We start from the raw sequence: 18,273 nt of genomic DNA, 5'->3' as shown, positions 1-18,273 counted from the left end.
GCCAGGATGTGTCATTTATATTGCCATTTCCTAATGTTTTGATCAGGGGGCATCCCTTTGGCAGGGGGCATCCCTTTGGCAGAATCTCCCCCTCAGGGGGCATCCCTTTGGCAGAATCTCCATCCAAGTTTAAAACACATGGAAGGACATCGTGGGAGAACTGTTCGACCATCTTAAGCATGTTTTATAGTCCTGTAATGCACATGTAACCATGCTACAAACTTAAACGAGAGGTCAAGCCCTCCCAGCGGTTACTTGCCTTTAAATACGTTACATATGCAGCGCAAGAGTAATTTGCAAGTCAATATATAACACCCTGGATGAATTTTTCATACTACAGATGGAAAGCAGTAGAAATCTAAACACAGTCAGTGCTTACATTGCGACTTTGATGACCCCAAATGACCTTTGACCTCCACACCAAAAAACAACTTTCTTGTACCCATTAGAGGGAAGGCACATGCAAAATATGAGAGACAAATTTTCCTATCTAAAGATATCGTGGTTTTCAAGGTTTGATCCCTCGTGATCTTAAATATTCTCCACATAAATAAACTCCAGATAAATACACCAAATTGTGCAAAGGCTTTACGCTACATCATAAGGTTATTCTGCCATGCATACATGAGCTCCTTTGATGTTCGGGTTCTGGAGATACAGCATTGTTGAGATTTTCACATTTTACCCTCTGATGACCCCAATTGCCCTTGACCTCCACCCAAAACAATAGGATTCTTGTAAATAAGTATAGGGAAGCGACATGCCAAGTATGAGAACAGGAGGTGTTACCTATCTTGAGATATCGTGTTCACAAACTACGGCATCAAACATACACAAACAGCAGTTCACTGTGGTAGTTAAGTTCATGTTTCAAATAAACCTAGTGAAGTTTCTTTAAAATATGTTGAAAGCATTAACTATCAATGATATCATTGAATTCTTGTCAACACTTTTCTGCATTTTTTTTAAAAGAAAACCAAGGGACCTGCATACTACAGATCAGAATATTTCTAAAACTGAATACAACATGAGTTGATATAATCAAGTCTGTTACCATGGTATCATGATCTCGGATTTTTCGCAAAGCAGGCGAGTTGTTCTCTTCACATCATGGACAAATTACATGCATATATATTGCTGTCTGTGTTACAGCTACTGTACATAGCTGGAACTGACTGCTCTGTGTAACTGTACTCATGGGGCATAGATCATGCTAGTGAAGCAAAGCCGGTTACAGGTTCACGCAGCTACAGTCGATAAGGCATCAAACATATCTTTGGCAACTACCAAAGTTATGCATATTATATTACGCCAGAAACGATACTTTTGCCAAGTCGTCGTTGAGTGGCCCCTAAATGAACTTTTAAGGATCTGAAATTCATTGACGACTTAAATGATCAATCATCTCAGAATGATTGTCTCCGAGTGTCATCAAACTTCATGAAACTATTGTATCCAGGAGGATGATTCTGTAAATTATGATCTGACATCTAGGAATGTCTAGGAGCAGGAGGACTCTGTACATACACACAGGGATATCTTTGATTATATAAAGATCTGCTGGTGTGAGCTCAATTGAAAAACAATTTCCTCCCCCTTTTGTATTTCCCACCCCCCCCCCCATCCCTTTTGTGCCATAATGTCTGTCCCCGTTTATGTGATAGCCATTTTATGATGTGAAGGATAAATCAGTAATATGGCCTGCCACACACCGAGTCATGCACAGTTTAAAGAGGCTAAAAAAAACCCGTAAGTTTACACAATTCTTACCCGCCATAAACAAGAAGTAGAGGGCTTTGATTGGTAAAAAGTCAAGATTGATTTTAAAATCCATTCTGGCTAGCTTTGTTGTCGTCTCCCCAGTTGATGCGAAAAACTGCAAAATGATGGAAATGAGAAATTTATGAATTCTACACAAAAATAGTACTTGAACATGCAATGGAAATCTTTTGGTTTCTTTCTAGAAATGGAAAAGCAACACAAGCAAGTTTTCCATAAATACTAGTGTCAATGTTAAAGTTTATTTTTGTCCCTTCTGTTCCTGTTACTTTTCATTTAGCCTTTGAAGAAGATCCTGCTAGGATCAAAACGTCAGGCCAACTTATTTTTGCACATTCTCTTACACAGGCTCTCTAGTGGATAAGCAGTTTGCTAACAGTTTTATTTTATTTTAAAGTTGATTTACTCAGAATTTCAGTGCATCAACCGTACACTCCTTCATGTTCAGCTACTGTACTGTCTATCGAGTACACCAATGCATATATGGTTCAAGTGCTTACATGGTACAAACAGATTCTCAATTGGGTTGCTTTTAATTTCTGCTTGCGAAAATAAAATATTTATCAAACAAGTTTATAATATGACATTGAAGGCCAGGGTTCGGTGGTTAGACAAAAGAGACTATAGATGCAAACTTACTGAATAAATTGGGACGAAATGGAGATTTTTGTTTGCCTAGCAGGATTATTGGAAAGCATTGTCTTTTTTGAGCTCACTCGATAATGAAGTAGACATATAGTAATACAACAGTCGAATTACCATGACAATTCTGTAGTATATACTCGAGGGGTACATTAATAGCAAGCGATACTGCAGTGGACCAACAGCAGTGCTTCAGTACATTATAGCTGTACTAAGACAGTAGAAGCTACATTAATGCTTCATTGACTACACTATTAATGTCACAGTAATACAACAGCCATATGGTTGTATTTACCCAGTGAAAACAGTACTTACTATTACGACAATAACATGGTAGTACTACAGTCATGCTACAGTACTTCTACATTAGTAATAGTCATGACTGTATTACTACCATGTTATTACTGTGTTACTACCATGTTACTGTGTACTACTGTAGCATGACTGTTTCACTACCTTGGTATTACTGTGTTACGACCATGTTACTGTTTTACTACTGTAGAAGTGTCCTACCACTGAGAAGCTGCAGTCTTTCTACAGTAGTAATACTGTGACATGGTAGTAATACAGTAATAACCTGGTAGTAATACAGTCATGCTGCAGTACTTTTACAGTAGTAAAACAGTAACTTGGTAGAAATACAGTAATAACATGGTAGTAATACAGTAATACATGCTACAGTACTTTTACAGTAACATGGTAGTATTAACATGGTAGTAATACAGTAATACATGCTACAGTACTTCTACAGTAGGAATACAGTCATGCTGCAGTTCCTAAAACTACAGTATAAATAGAGTAACATGGTAGTAACACAGTATTAACATGGTAGTAATACAGCAATACATGCTACAGTACTTCTACAGTAACATGGTAGTATTAACATGGTAGTAATACAGCAATCCCATGGTACTGTAGCACTACAGTCATGCTACAGTACTCCTACAGCCTGGGTACTTATAGTAATTATATACTTACTACAGTACTCTAACAATATCTAAGGTGTTGATACACCACCACACCCACCTTTTATCTGCTTTCTTGTCAAGATCCAACTGAGGAAAATTGGGCTCCAACTTCTGATTAACTCTCAGAGAAAAATCTATGATATAAAACAATAGGAATTATTCTGGAGGGCCGAGCATACAAATACAACATCACTCAACAAAACAGAATCCATTGGTTGAATAAATTATCTAGAAGTATGGCAAATAATTATCTCTCAGTGGTAGGACACTCCTGCTATGATATCTAGCTCCTATCAGAGGAAGGACACTCCTGAGAGGAGGGGGGGGGGGGGAGGGAGATAGAAGAAAATGGATAACCACTAAATAAATACTATACAGTAGGTTCAAGCTGTATCTTGCCTTAGGTTGTGAACTTGTAGCTAGCTGACCAAGTCATTTAATATTCACACGCTATTAGATAATTAATCATGTGGGTTACTCGTTACGTCAGGGTCATAAACTCGCTAGTCAAATACCACAACAATTGGTTTCCTACAGACTGATTTGATTGAGTATTTGCAAACCTCTGAAGCGTATCGGGGCGAGGTTGGGGGGGGGGGGCTAAAATGACACGATTACGTTACATACCTTTACCCTTTCTAGAATGGGAATACAATTTTGTGAAAACAATGCCAAGAAAGGAAGCCTAACCGGAACATATGAATATGCAGTACATTGTTAATTATACAACACCTAATTATATTCCGGCTATTTGATTGGTCAATTGCTCGTTGATTGCATGCAAAATCCGCTCTATTGCACTCTATGAAATAGAACCATGGGTTATACTTTTTTGATAGCACTTTTTTCAATGGTAAGAGAGCAGAGAAACCTGTCTGTTCAAAACAATCTGTTGCATGAGTGCATTCTACATCCAATTATATCCAAATTTGAAGGTGTTGTATAAAACAAATAATGAATGGTTTCCATTCGTGCGTGCAATAGTGCAAATATTTCATTCCTTGAAAGATGTATTTTGTTCCATTCAACTCGGCTGCACCTCGTTGAATGGAACATTCCAATCTTTCAACTCATGAAATATTTGCACTATTGCACAAATGAAAACCATTCATTATTTGTATACTAATGCACACCTTCTACAGCAGTGGAAGCAATGAAAAACCTCATCCACCGAACAAGTTTTTCTAGTAAACCAATTAGGAGAGATCAGGTCTTGTATATCTGAAAGAAAGAAAAAACAGTAAAAAATATATTAATAATAATGATTAAGACACTTGCATTTGCATACATATTAACAAATTTTTATTAACAATCTTTCCACCCAAAAATGATGATTTAGACACTATTTCAATAAGTTTCCTTTAACAGTCTTTCCAACTTCTGACAATCAAATATTGATTATTTTGTGAAAGTTGAAAAGGTACATATGGAATATATGAATTCTCTGTAGAAAATGGCAGAACAAAAGGAAAACCCATCCTGAAGCGGGGAACATTGAAGATGTTTTTCCTTCCAACTTCCTCCAAATTAGGAGTCACCGGTTCCACTTTCTCAGTGGATAAAGGCGGTGGCATTTGAAGCAATGAGGCTTAGCAATCGGGAGGTTCCAGGTTCGATACACAGCCAGGTCATAGTAAGGTGGGTTTTTCATCCAAGAGCAATCTACCATTTTCCCATCTGAAATGACTTTCTAAATTGGGAAGATTCCAAATTTGAGTTTAAACGTTGAATTGGAAGCCACCCGTTGTGTAAGTTGTAACCCATAAGCCCCTTGCGGGTTTCTCCCATATTTGTCGTCGCTTTAGCGTCTTAAAAGTAAACTGCTGATTATTCTTATTATAAATGGGAGTCATTAATGTTCTACTCTACCCCACCTTTGTAGAGTTTCTTAGTAAAGTAATACCTGATAAATGAGTACTGTCAATTTCAAAGGTATTTGTACTTTGTATCTAGGTGACAGACAACCTCAAACAAGTTACTCGTTTGCCAAGAAAAAAACGAAATAGCTGAGAACGACACAAATTACTAACTGCAACAACGGATGATTAGGCAAGTGAAGGTTAATTAAGTAAACTTAATAAAAATAAAGAGTTCACATTCTTTTTTGGACTTTCATGTTTGTCAAGTCGGATGATTGAGAGGAGATGATAAAAAACCTTGAAAAAAAAAAAAAAAAAATTAAAATTCAGATCAGAAACAAAAAAGAAGATAAGACCCTTGTTAATACAGACCTTGATGACAACAGCCATGCAGAGAGAACAAGGTTAAGGGAGTAGTTTGATTTTCTCCCATTTATCATGAAAAGGTAAAAGACTCCCAGTTTGAGGCAAATCAAGTTTTGAGGCAAGTAATGCTTGCCCTACTCAACCCAACAGATCGCCACATGCTAACTGTGCACTTGACCTTTGCACCTGAATTCATAAATGATAACTGGTATTTACCAGGGATCATTAACTTTGTTATCCTTACACTTCAAGGCTCTTTGTACCAATATTTACAGTACACAACCATTACAAACAAACTCTCACTCACTTCTTATGGTTGCAAGTTCTAAAGGGCCACTCACATCTGGGGAGGGTATAATAAAATCTAAAATTTCTAATCCTATAAATATCTTTCATTTTATTAGTAAAATACCCCCAGAGTTTGTTTCCATTTCGGTTCAAATCTCTGTCTCGATTTTACCCTGCCTGGGCTGTCCAGCTGAGTCCAGACGGTGAATCCAGTCCAGACTAGATCACATTTCTCTGTGGACAGTTGCTTGGATTCAGGACGGTGGATGTGGGCTCCACAAACTGTGGACTTGGCTGAGTACAGGCCAGTCAACTAATCATTTGGCACCATCCTGCAACAGACCATTTTTGTTTGCATATTTTTGCACCTTTTATGTGTGCAGTGCTCTGATGGTTTCTACCATAGTAGAGCTCTTAACAACAGTGGGTTCCATTATGAAACACCTTTTTACCAGACAGTATTTTAAATCACACAATGGCAGTGCAACTAATACAACAGGATCTTTTCTCATTCAAAATTATTGGTATGTGTGTATATATTACAACCATTACGATTTCAATTACATATATATATATACAGCTGGTACCATTTTATCATTTTATAATAATATACTTCTTACAATATTCAATTTTCAAATGGTACCATTGATAATATATATCGTACCATTCTTCATGTCCACAGAGGTAGAGTACCATTGGATAGTAAACAGGAACCAAGGAGTTCATAGTGATGAAAACTGCTTCAAGCTGGTATGCTTCTAAGTTGTGTAGGCTTAGTGTGTACATGATACATCTACTGCAATCAAAGCCTGGTTAATGACTAGACAAATCATCGCTGCTGGTTCGCTTTGAGTGGATAATTTACTTTTAATACTTAACTATAAACATCTGAACATTGTACTGTACATAACATCATTCATGTTAAACAAACTAGCAAGGGTATCTCTGGGGTCAAGAAAATAATTTGATAAACAAGATTGATAACAAGATACTGTGGATGACAGTTGGCCTAGATACAGTTAAGTACCTATATTCTCTATTTTATCACCAAAAACAAAAGAATTTAAGGGAAATTATAATCATTTCTGACACTTTTTCTGCCCTGTTCTACTCCATTTTTGGATGATGAAGTGTGAGATGAATATTTGAGAATATCTTTAACCGTGTCCACAGAAACTGGTGCCAGCTATTATACGCATCTACTGATTAAAGTTCATCTGAGCCCCTTGGTGGGGTCCCTATCCGGAGGGCATGTAACATTACGTTTTGTGTATTTTCACACTAGAAAGAATTTTGGCAAAACTGACTCTGTTCCAAGTTAGATTACAGATTTAATGAGAGAGCTAAAATGTCAACAACAAAAATGTCAAGAACGGTAGAAAATCCTGACATCGAATGTAGGGTATCGATTTGCACTTCTCTCAGAGTGATATTTAAGTTCTTTACAAAAAGACAAGTTTCTAAACATTACCATGAATTAATCAAGAGATCCGTCTCCCACTAAGAACGATTATTTTTGTCCATACTCCCGGTTTAAGGTTTGTAGTAAAGTGCTCTACCGTACATGACATTATTAGATGTGATCATGCTCATTAACCTGTCTGTATTCTGTGCGTGTTTTTGTCCCTTCTATTAAGTCTGTTACTTGTCATTTAGCCTCTGAAGAAGATCCTGCTAGGATCGAAACGTCAGGCTAACTTACTTTTACACATTCTATTACACAGGCTCTCTAGTGGATAAGCAGTTTGCTAAGTTTTATTTTATTTAGATGTTATCATGTTAAAATCAAGAAAGTCTACAGACTTTATCCCTGGAGCTGTTGTCAGATGGAGCTCAATGGTTGTCATGGAGATTGCCATCCTTACTATTTTCCATTCCTTTAGGTGTAGTCTGCTGTTTTCTGTTTCGTGATGTTTCTCACCTCCTCTTGATGCATGTTTGCTTTCATCATACAGGGTACTTAGAATTTACTATCAAACTGTATTTTAACGCATGGGGGGGGGGGGGCTTGTCTCTTTCCAAACCCAATTCTGGAGATTTGCCCAACAGTTGTTTATTGCTTGGTCTGACCTTTCAGGTCAAGGAATCTAAGCAGTAGAGTGCAGCAAAGGTTAAGGGAGGAGGAGGATAGTTTGTAGACAGTACAGCATATATCTCAATTTTTCAAAGTTCAATGTTTCCAAAACTTTTACTGTATTGGTTGAAAATCATCTTGTTCAACCCAAGGAAGTTCTACAAGGACCTCCTTGGTTTTCACAACTGTTACATCTTTGGAATCAGTTAGAGACAATAAAACCAAGAGGTCACAACCTGAAAAACATATTTCACTGAAATAACTTCAGGATGTAACCTTTAACAGTCAAATCTGATGCCATGTATTGTACTTTCTTGAAAATGTGTTCCAAGAGATGTGAATCAAACACGGCTGTTAGCAAATATTAAATTCTTTATTCTTCTTGTAACTTGCTGGGCCCCATACAACAAAAATACTGAAAGTATAGAGATATTTATCAGAGTTGTTAGAAACCCCCTGAGATTTGCTTAAACTGGAAGTTTTCTCAGCATAAACTGTATCAAAGAAAGTGTTCAGAATATTAATTGAACAGCTTTCTTTGATACAGTTTATGCTGAGAAAGCTTCCATGCTTGATTCTTCAAAGATAACAAGGAGATTGAACTATACCATTTAATTAAAGTAGGGATTGATGCTTACAGTGCTTAACTAGAAAGTTTTCCTCTACAAAACCTACAAACATGTACCGTAAGGTTCATTTTCATGATAAATAACTTCATATCAGTCAATAGAGGTTTTCCACATCGACCTACTGTATGAGGCGCATATCACAATTTTGAAGTTTAAACTAGAGCACCAATGGTGCAGAAGCTCATACATTTTCGAGCTTAAAAATGTAGGGCCCACAAAACTTTATGGCCCACCAAATTTCAGGCCATTTTTCATATTCCACCAATTTTGGGCCCATGAGGGATAACCCCCCCCTCCCTCCGTTAGCAGAATCCTGGCCACACCACTGGCTATAATTCCTATTTTCCCCCTTTAAATCCTATTTTACCCACTCTCTCAAACAATACCACTGACCTACCCTATTAAACTTTCTCCCCTCTACCTGAGCAGACCTGAAGCACTCCTTGCCAAAATTTTGGCTGGCTGCCTACATACCTCAGGCTCAAAGACTTCTAAGAATCGGCAAGTGCTGATTGGCTGTAGGGCTCTCACACTTACAGTTCAATAGTTAATAACAACTCACAGTCCTGCTTTAATTCCACTAACAGCCTCTGCAGAGCTTAACCACAAATGTAAACAAACACTGCAGAGATTGGGAGACAAATTAAAGGAGCTTTGGCAAAAGGTGAAGGCTCAGATTTTTTTTAAACAATGGGGATTAATTGTAATTAATTAACTTTTGACCAAAAATTATTAGGCATCACCTTATTCATACACAATCCAACAATCATCAGTTCAACTTTGAATATGATCCATCAAAATCTTGAGGAGATTGAGATATTTGAAAATATTACAAAGAATGACCCCCGATGACCCCCTAAATGACATTTGACCTCAATTTTCCGAACACCCCTCATAACTCCTATCCCGAGGAACGTTGTGACCAAGTTTCATTATCACTGGCCATACACTGTACGAACAGGAGCAATTCGAAAATACTGGGCCGCGGCCCGGGCCACAAAAGACCCCTAGTTGATCTTTGATCTGAAATTCATGAACACCCTGAAGGTAAAACTTCCATAGTACTATCGTGACAAACCCTCAACATTGTACCATGGAATCTGTAGGAGAAGAAGCATTTTGCGTATTTCCACAAAATGGCCCATTACGGCCCACAGGTGACCTTTGACCCCATATTTCGGACCATCTCTGATGGCCCTATACCCAATGGTCCTTGTGTCCAAGTTTCATGAAATTCCATCAAACATTGTGCGAGTGGGAGCGGTTTTACCAATTGTTGACGGATAGAGTGATAAAGTGATAGACGCCGCACTGTAACAATAGCTCACACCAGCATGCTGGTATGAGCTAAAAAACATCATAAGCTTCATTTTCTTATTCTTTTTCATGGTCAGTTTTTGGAGCATTTTTCCTTCTTCCAACATAAACATTTGAAAGACTCAGCATATATGGTTTTTTGATCCATTTCTGGCACTGATGTCAATAGGATTCTTTTACTGTACTAAATATGGGACATCCAGTGCCATATTTGAAATTGTCCAAATTTCTTGTCTTCAGATCTTGAATATTTGAAAGGTTTTCACACATTGACCTACAGTGTCACTGGGGTCCACTACCTGCTGACCTTTGACTTTGTATGAGAACTGGTAGGATTCTTGAAATTTATGGCGATAGGGGGCATTCACATATCAAATTATGAGATGTGTTTGAGACTATATATTCAGATCTTGGGTGAAAACAAAGTGAATTTTTAAGGATGTTCTGAATTCTGTCAAGAATAATGTAGACCACAATAGAACCTATAGATGGTCTACCTCCATACCAGAATCAATCTTGAAAAAATAACAAAAGTTTCACACAGATACTGTAAATTTATGTAAACAGACGACCCATACAGTACATATCAAAATAAATGCAAATTCAACAATTTGCCTATAAAAACCAAACAATCAACTCAGAATTCTTCCTGTGGGCTTAGCAAAGTTGTATCTGTAACATTTCTAAACAATTTTTTTTACGATGACATCAATATATTTATATCTTCTTCCCACCAAACATCACAACGACTATGTTACTAGTGTGATGTTGTTGTTATTGTTGTTATACAAAAGGCTGAGATGGTAGCACCCACCATTTAACGCCTAACAGTCTGGCCTGAAAATATTCTATAATAACAATGCCGGTTATATACGTGACTTCCTGTTTACTTATAAAACAAAAGAAGTTCTTGAAAAAGTGACAAGCTTTGTTGATGCCTTTAACATCTTTTTTGTGACGTCTATGGTGCGACGGTTCTACGAGATGTCACGTTGCTGACACGAATACCGGCTTTGAACAGAGCTAGATATCTATCTACACATGTCACTAAAAATCGTCCATGTATAAAAAATTTCTATAAAAATGCAGTGCAATCCATCCATTGGTGATTGCATTATGCATGCATCTTCGACTGAATCTACTCAGACGATAATCCACCCACACAGTGAGAAGCAGCCTCGACTTATCTGGGGATTAGAACCATCAACGCTGCTGCAGAAACGATGTAGTACTTTACTTATAATGGAAGTAGACATTTTCAAGAATTATCTATTGTTTGATATGCTGGTGACATTTGGCAAAAAATTAGGAACCTGGCTTCTTAAAGAGGAGAAAAATTTTCATTTAAAGAAGCAATATAAGATTTTTTTGCTTTATATAAAGTGGATCTCCAAGTTGGCATGAAAAATTCAAAGTAAACCTGATAATTGGATTACGTGTGTTGGCGTGACATGTTTTAAGCTACAATTACATTTTGGCACTTAAAGCAAAATGGTTGCACTCCATACCTGTACCTATGATAATATAGTCACCAATATTGTCCTGCCAAATATTGCACAGTCAAGCAATTTGACTCCTGATGCTCAAATGTCTAGATAAGCATTTTAAATCCATTCTTATAGCATTTTTCCTCTCCTCTCATTGTCCAATTTTCTCGTCTCTAATTATGAATGAAATTTTGGAGGCTATTACAGAACCTCGGGGAAATCAATTTTAAATATGTATGGACATCTTTGGCCAGCTGAAAACTTGAGAGAACTCCTAATATGGCCTTAAACTATCCACCTTCTAATCTACTGACCGCAATCTGGTACAATCTTGATACTAACTTGTGCCGTGTTTTAGCAAGATTATTTTGCCCATTGCTGAGAGAGGTGGAATTTGTTGCATCATTGCAATGCTCAGTCACGAACAACCCCTTCATCCAGGTCCTTAAATGCTCAAGTAGTCTTAACCTCCACATAATACATCTGCTACGAACATGTCCCAAGTCTAGACAAAATGTTAATTTGTTTGTCTTCAAATGTGACTGATTTACGCAAAGTCTTCATCAGCTGTTGCGGTGATGTATTTTTACTAATGTAACATTTTACAAGAAAATGTTATGCACAATCTTGTGTGTATGGTAGCCGCAGTTTAGTCAGCCACCTGACTTAAAAACATACACAGAGGTGGCAGGCATCAAGATCATAAAAGCTGTGCGCCTTTGATATGAATTTAATGTATAATTTTGAATATCGTACCTGTAGTAGTATTAAATTCAACTTGTAAATTTATATTGTAACTCGATAGCGCCATTCTATATCTGTAGCAAATGTTTACACTTCAATTCTGATGCTATTCTAGAATTCTTCACATCGATCAAACAGAATTGTTTACATCTATCAAACAAAAAAATATTTGCATCCATCACATAAAAAAATTTATTTTCGTAACTGATTCAAACAAAATTTCAAAATTGACATATATCTTGATAATTATCAGCAATTAAGTGACCGACTCTTTCATTGATTGGTATAATTATTACACGCAACACTCAATAGAGTTCAAACTGACCAGTGTCCTCCTTATACAGTGTCACACTAGGGGATGCATGCTGAATGGGTGTACTTTAGCTATGTGCATACAGTGTACAGTAGATAACACAGAGTTGATATGAATCTACAGCAATACAGACATCAGTTTCTAACATTTGACCCAATGGACAAGTGCAGGCCAGTAGTCAGATGGTGGGGGGGGGGAGGGGCACATTGATGCAGGAGGGGCACATCGATGCAGGATGGGCACATTGACCGGGAGGGGTGCGAGAAATTCAAGCTATTGTAGGCCTCTAGTAGGCCTGCTATCAAACTGATAAAAACAGGATGGCCGTTTTTGTGGTGGTTCATTGGTTTAATGGGATAGGATGTTTATCGGTGTATACAACCTTACCCTCTTCTTTTTTCTTAATTTTATATTCCTAACATGACAGCAGATGATTACAAGGCTGCCAGTAGGTACTGTGGCTTTTACCATTCAAAAAACAACACCACTGTAGGACTAATTCAACAACTATTCTTCACAATGTCTGGCAGGCATGCAACATTCCATTACGACTCAAGTGCAGTACAAAAGATGCGCAGAACGTGATGATATGTCAGCAATCAGGCCGGATTAAACCGATTCTGAAGGATAGACTTTGCTGGTAGTACCATCCACAAAATCTAGACTTAAGTCTCTTTTTGCAGGAGAATAGAACAGAAAGCAATTTTAAGATGAAATGTTTACTGCAGATCAGCATAATAGAGTATATGATTAAGCCCCTTTGTAATATTGTCAATTGGGTGTTCCTCAATCTCCTCAAACAATATTTTTTTTGCGTCCGATGGCAAATTGGTCATCTCAGATGGATCGACACAATTGCCGGTCAAACTCTCGGTGGTGGGAACAGATTAAAAACTAACAACCTCAAAGAAAAAGGACACTTGGGATACTATTTTATGGCGGGAAATAGTAGGTTGACGAAACAAAAAAGAGAGTGATAACAACACCACAAAGTCTACAAAGATTTCAAAGGGCTGCAAAATTACTCGCAAAACCTCCCACAGGCAGACGAGCGCATCTAAATGTCTCTCCTCTCATGAAGGACCGTTACCCAAAGGGTATTCAGCGAAACAAACAAATAAATGAAAACCCAACTAAGATTGTGATTAATCAAAATGCAATTAATCAAAATAAAACACCTCCTAATTTTCTTTGCCAATTGAAACTTAGCAAATTTGATATCCTTCCCCACACCTTAGTAATTCCATAAAGGCTCTTAGCCAGCAGTTTTTGAGTTGAGAGCGTTATACCAACAATGTACTACTGGACAGGTACAATTGACACTTGTGAAGCTTTTGTACACATGTATGGTGGCACAGCTGCAAAAGGGGGAGGGGGGGGGAGAATCTTCACAAGGGGTGAAGGGAGGAGGAGACATCCTGTGCCCATGCCTGGTTTCACAGAGTACATTAATCACATTCAAACAATGAAGAGCAGTGAAACAATACCGGGTTAATTTCACAGCGTAGGTCGTTAGGCAAATTAAGTATCAAATAGCGATCGACAAATTTTGATCAATATCAATGAGAAAGCATTGCTTTTAAAGCTGATGTTTCTGTTGCAATTACATCACACAGACTACAAAAGAACTGTAAAATCGCAGGTCAAATGTTGCCATTATCTCTTCTAAAATTTTCTCAAGGTATAACCCTTTTTTGAATATATATATATATATATTATATATATATATTATATATTTTATATATATATATATTATATATATAAATATAAATATATATATATATATATATATAATATATATATATATATAAGTTTTAAATATTTAAATACATGGTGTGCTCATTTTTATGACACATCAGCTGATGTGAAAATAAAAATTAGAATTCAAATTGCTAATACTTAACATAAATTTGGCAATAAGTAAAACACTGCAAACATCATGATGTCATTCACTCTGGCTGTTGCCAGACGCATTCCCCAAAAATATTGCCAAGTTTTGAAAAATCTGTACCTTCGCCACACAAAATACAATATGATTTGATGTCGTATTCACCTTAAGACGTTGAAAAATTTCCATCATCACTTTGGTCTCTCTTCAAATGAATGCTATGAAGCATCTACAACATGTATGTTAATTCCTGACAGACGTCTGCCAAAGATAGTCGCAAGTTCTCAACCGAAAATACAAACAAACAGACAATGAAGACAAAGACCACTCGCTGCATGTCCAGGCTGTGTTTTCCATTCAACCGAAGAAACAGAACTCCCAAAGAACAACTTTGATATTAATCAAGTGTCCCTAAAGTACTGTATCGCTCATTATAGAATCGATAGTTGTGAACATTAATTACTCGAAATAATTGTTCAGAGCAGAACAGTGACCATCCATCACGTGTACTGTAGGCTTTAAATTTTGGGTTTTCTTCTATAGTACAAGTTCTAAGTCTTCTAAGTACTAATATTAGAGAGCTTTCACATTGATCATCCGTGGACCTGGGAAAAAATCCAGAAGGGGACCGCCAACTCAGGCGACAGATATTTAACAACTGTGTTGTTATACAACACACATGTCAAATATATCCAAGGGTATACTTACCACATGCATCAATGATGATGATATTTGAAAAGTCACTCATTCAGAAATGAATTATGATGAACTACACATGACATGCAGTCTGTGGGGTAGTATAAACAAATCCCCAAAACTGAATCCGCCGGGCGGAGGCAATTATTATTTCACTGTGCAGAGATGCAGCACATTATATGGTATATGCTTGTATCAGACTGGCGGTGTATGAGTGCAAACAGCATCAGTACCAAGTAACTCCCCAATGGTATGACTATAGCCTGGGTACCGGGAGCGGGTGTACCATAGAGTATTGTAGAGCACCGTACTGTAGAGTATCGTACTCTGCATTGGTATGTTTACTAGATTTCAAAACAACGTGAGAACAAGCAATTACTAATTAGTAAAATACAAATTATTCAAAGACTTGAAGAAGAAGAAGAAAAAACTGTTAGTGAACTGCATATCTAAGTTCTGCCAATACGGCTGTGTAGGTAAATCTATAAAATGTACTAATTACCTCCCATTGTTTAACACCCAGGGCTCTAAATTTTAGCTACACAGCCCTTAATCCTCTCGTATCTCTTTCCTTTCAATGATTCTTCTTCTTTTGCTGTGTCTATTTTTTGCTTTTCATTCATTTGTCCAATTTATCTGTCTGTGTATCTGTGTGTCTCTTAATGTGTTCTTAATTTGTTTTCGTTTCTGTTTCTAGCCCCGAAAGAAGATCCTGCTAGGAACGAAACATCAGGCCCTTTAACTTTAACATTAACAGGAGTGTTAGCTCAGTGGTTAACGCCGGTGCCTTTCAAACATAAGGTCTCGAGTTTGAGTGACTCTAAGGTTAATGTATGTCGTCCAGTTACAGAGTTGTTGACAATTGACAATTCATAATCGTGGACATTAAATATGAATCTAAGAGACTGACTTCGGTCAGCTTGCGGCTTTGATAAGCCAATGACGGCTTCTTCGCGAGTTCCTGCTTGCAGGAGGATCTAATATACATATACATATATACATTGTAACTATAAATTCATGAGGGAACTACAAGTACCAGGAAGTTGAGGCGACTATGATGGAAAAAAAAAAAAAAAAAAGTGTGTCGGATGTGCTAATACCATAAATGCAACCCAGTGTTTGAGCGGATCCTTCACTGTACACATATATATAGATGACACAGTAGGCCGCTTATAGGTCAAAAGTTCAACAAATGTATATGTGTCAACCAATATATATGGGTCAAAACATAGAGATACACAGAAAACAGTAGACTATGTTTGCTTGTGACTAACAACAAGGCATATTAAAGAGACTTTTGTTAACATTGACCTGAAAAGCACTGTTGTTGGACATATGGTGTTAATAGAGTACAGTTCGAAACACACATATTGCGACATAATATGTTACAGCCAACGGTAAGACACCAATTGACTTAAGCCATACATAATAACAGCACGGAACCACAATCTCGTCAGTGAAAAGACTGCTTTGTTTACTTTATATAATGGGTGTTCCCTCAAATATAGTCTTATATAAAATAATTGAGAATGGTTACTGGTTTAGTAGAAAGGACAAAAAATCCCCGAGACAGCATCGACATAACGAAGGTAGACCGCCGCTCTGGTGACTTCATAGATCACATGATACCCGGAAAATCACCATTTTTTCCCCTCGGCATAAATAAAGTGAGGGATATGAACCAAGTTGAACTGGTAACCACAGAAAGGATAGTAACAAGTATGGCTTCCCAATTTACATACCAGGTTTGTTCTCTCTGGCTACGTGGAGGCAGCCATAGAACCCTTTTGATACATTGTGCCGATTATTCCGGTCAGGTGTAGGTTCAATACTTCACCATGTCTAACTTAGTGCATACGCCCTGTGACTTGGATAAATGGGGACACAATGGGGAAATATGCCATAACTGGAAATACCAGTTAACTGTTGAATTTCAAATCGGTGAACCAAACCCATTGTTACACACGCTTGAATACAGAAAAGTTGGTTGGCACATTAAAAGAACGAGATTGCTCTACCCAAGCAGAAATGTTGACAATTTGTAAACAGGGGTTTGTTACTTTAACACTATAACTTTAACACTTAAACTTTAACATCTAACTGTTAACTGATGTGGGTAAATCATTTTCGGGATCCAATTTGTCTGAAAAGCTTAGGAACAAGCTTTCCACTGCTGCTAATGGCCTTGAATGTTTAAAATGAACATTGATCACTGCAGAAATACATCATCGATTCACTTCCCCTAAAACTGTTGGTCTTAAAAGAGGGATTATATCTCATCTCCCCTACATGTAACCTACAGTATAGGGAGATGAAATATTGTCCTCCTAGACCTAAGTCCGATCAAGTTCAAACTTTGTGGGTAAGTACCTGACCTTGTTAACTGGTGCCTGCGTGACTGATGAGGCCAAAGGTCACAGGTCAAATGTCAAGAAACCTAGAACTTGGTTTTTAGCTATTTTCAGCAAAATGTACATAGGATACAACCATTAAACCACGTGCTATGTAGAAAATGATGAAACAAATCATAAAATAGGAGAGATTTAGGTGTTCAGGGTCAGATTCAAAGGTCAATTGAGGTCAAAGATCAAATTGGCCAAACTGTGCAAAAGAAGTGCATCATTAAACTCCTCCTAGATGGTACATCCAATCAAGTTGTGCTCAACAAGGATGGCCTCCAAAGTTGCTCTTCTTTGGGAAACTAGAAATTGCAACAGTTAATAGCAACTTAGCTCGATCTCTCCAAATACTTGACACAGAGAATCAGGGTTGGCCGGTTTTTACCGGGCGGTTTTTACCGGGAGGTTTTTCCCACCTATAAGTTGGAAAAACTGGGAAAAACCTCAAATTATATAGAATTCCTAAAAATTCATGTGGAACTTGTGGAGGAGCATAGAAACTTCAAGAAAATGGCATCTTATGGTAGGGGGTTGGGTTACATCCAAAGAACAGCCATGATCTATAACTTTATGAGTTTACCCATTAGACTATTGTAAATAATTCAAATAAATAATATGTTGGATGCTCAAATCAACCAACTTTATTTTCCTATCGAGATGCACAATTCCATTATCTAGAGAATGGACAAGTATCAAACTGTTGGTGCCTCCTAGGGCTATGGTTCGTCATATTAAACATGTCACATTGCCTTGGTGCCTCCTAGGGCTATGGTTTGTCATATTATACATGTCACATTGTCTTGTTACATATAATTCAACACCAT

At 37.4% G+C, this 18,273-nt stretch overlaps 1 protein-coding gene across 3 annotated transcripts in view; it reads right to left on the bottom strand.

Annotated features, from left to right (window-relative positions):
* Positions 1–18,273, bottom strand: part of LOC139979427 (major facilitator superfamily domain-containing protein 6-like) — a 49,103-nt gene that overhangs the window by 10,496 nt on the left and 20,334 nt on the right. For 2 of the 3 annotated variants that reach the window (XM_071990199.1, XM_071990200.1), the window contains 3 exons: positions 4,523–4,610; positions 3,448–3,523; positions 1,771–1,876 (listed from right to left, as the gene is read on the bottom strand). In XM_071990199.1, the coding sequence (XP_071846300.1) occupies positions 1,771–1,834 (64 nt within the window). In that variant the 5' untranslated portion in view covers positions 1,835–1,876; positions 3,448–3,523; positions 4,523–4,610. Of the gene's footprint in view, positions 1–1,770; positions 1,877–3,447; positions 3,524–3,788; positions 3,873–4,522; positions 4,611–18,273 lie in introns of those variants that run through there. The other variant, XM_071990201.1, reaches the window with a different exon arrangement.

The sequence above is a fragment of the Apostichopus japonicus genome, chromosome 14 (assembly GCF_037975245.1).
Source record: "Apostichopus japonicus isolate 1M-3 chromosome 14, ASM3797524v1, whole genome shotgun sequence".
Classification (NCBI taxonomy): Eukaryota; Metazoa; Echinodermata; class Holothuroidea; order Aspidochirotida; family Stichopodidae; genus Apostichopus; species Apostichopus japonicus.
The sequence above is the reverse complement of the archived record's forward strand: the minus strand, read 5'-3'. Positions and strand labels throughout refer to the sequence as shown.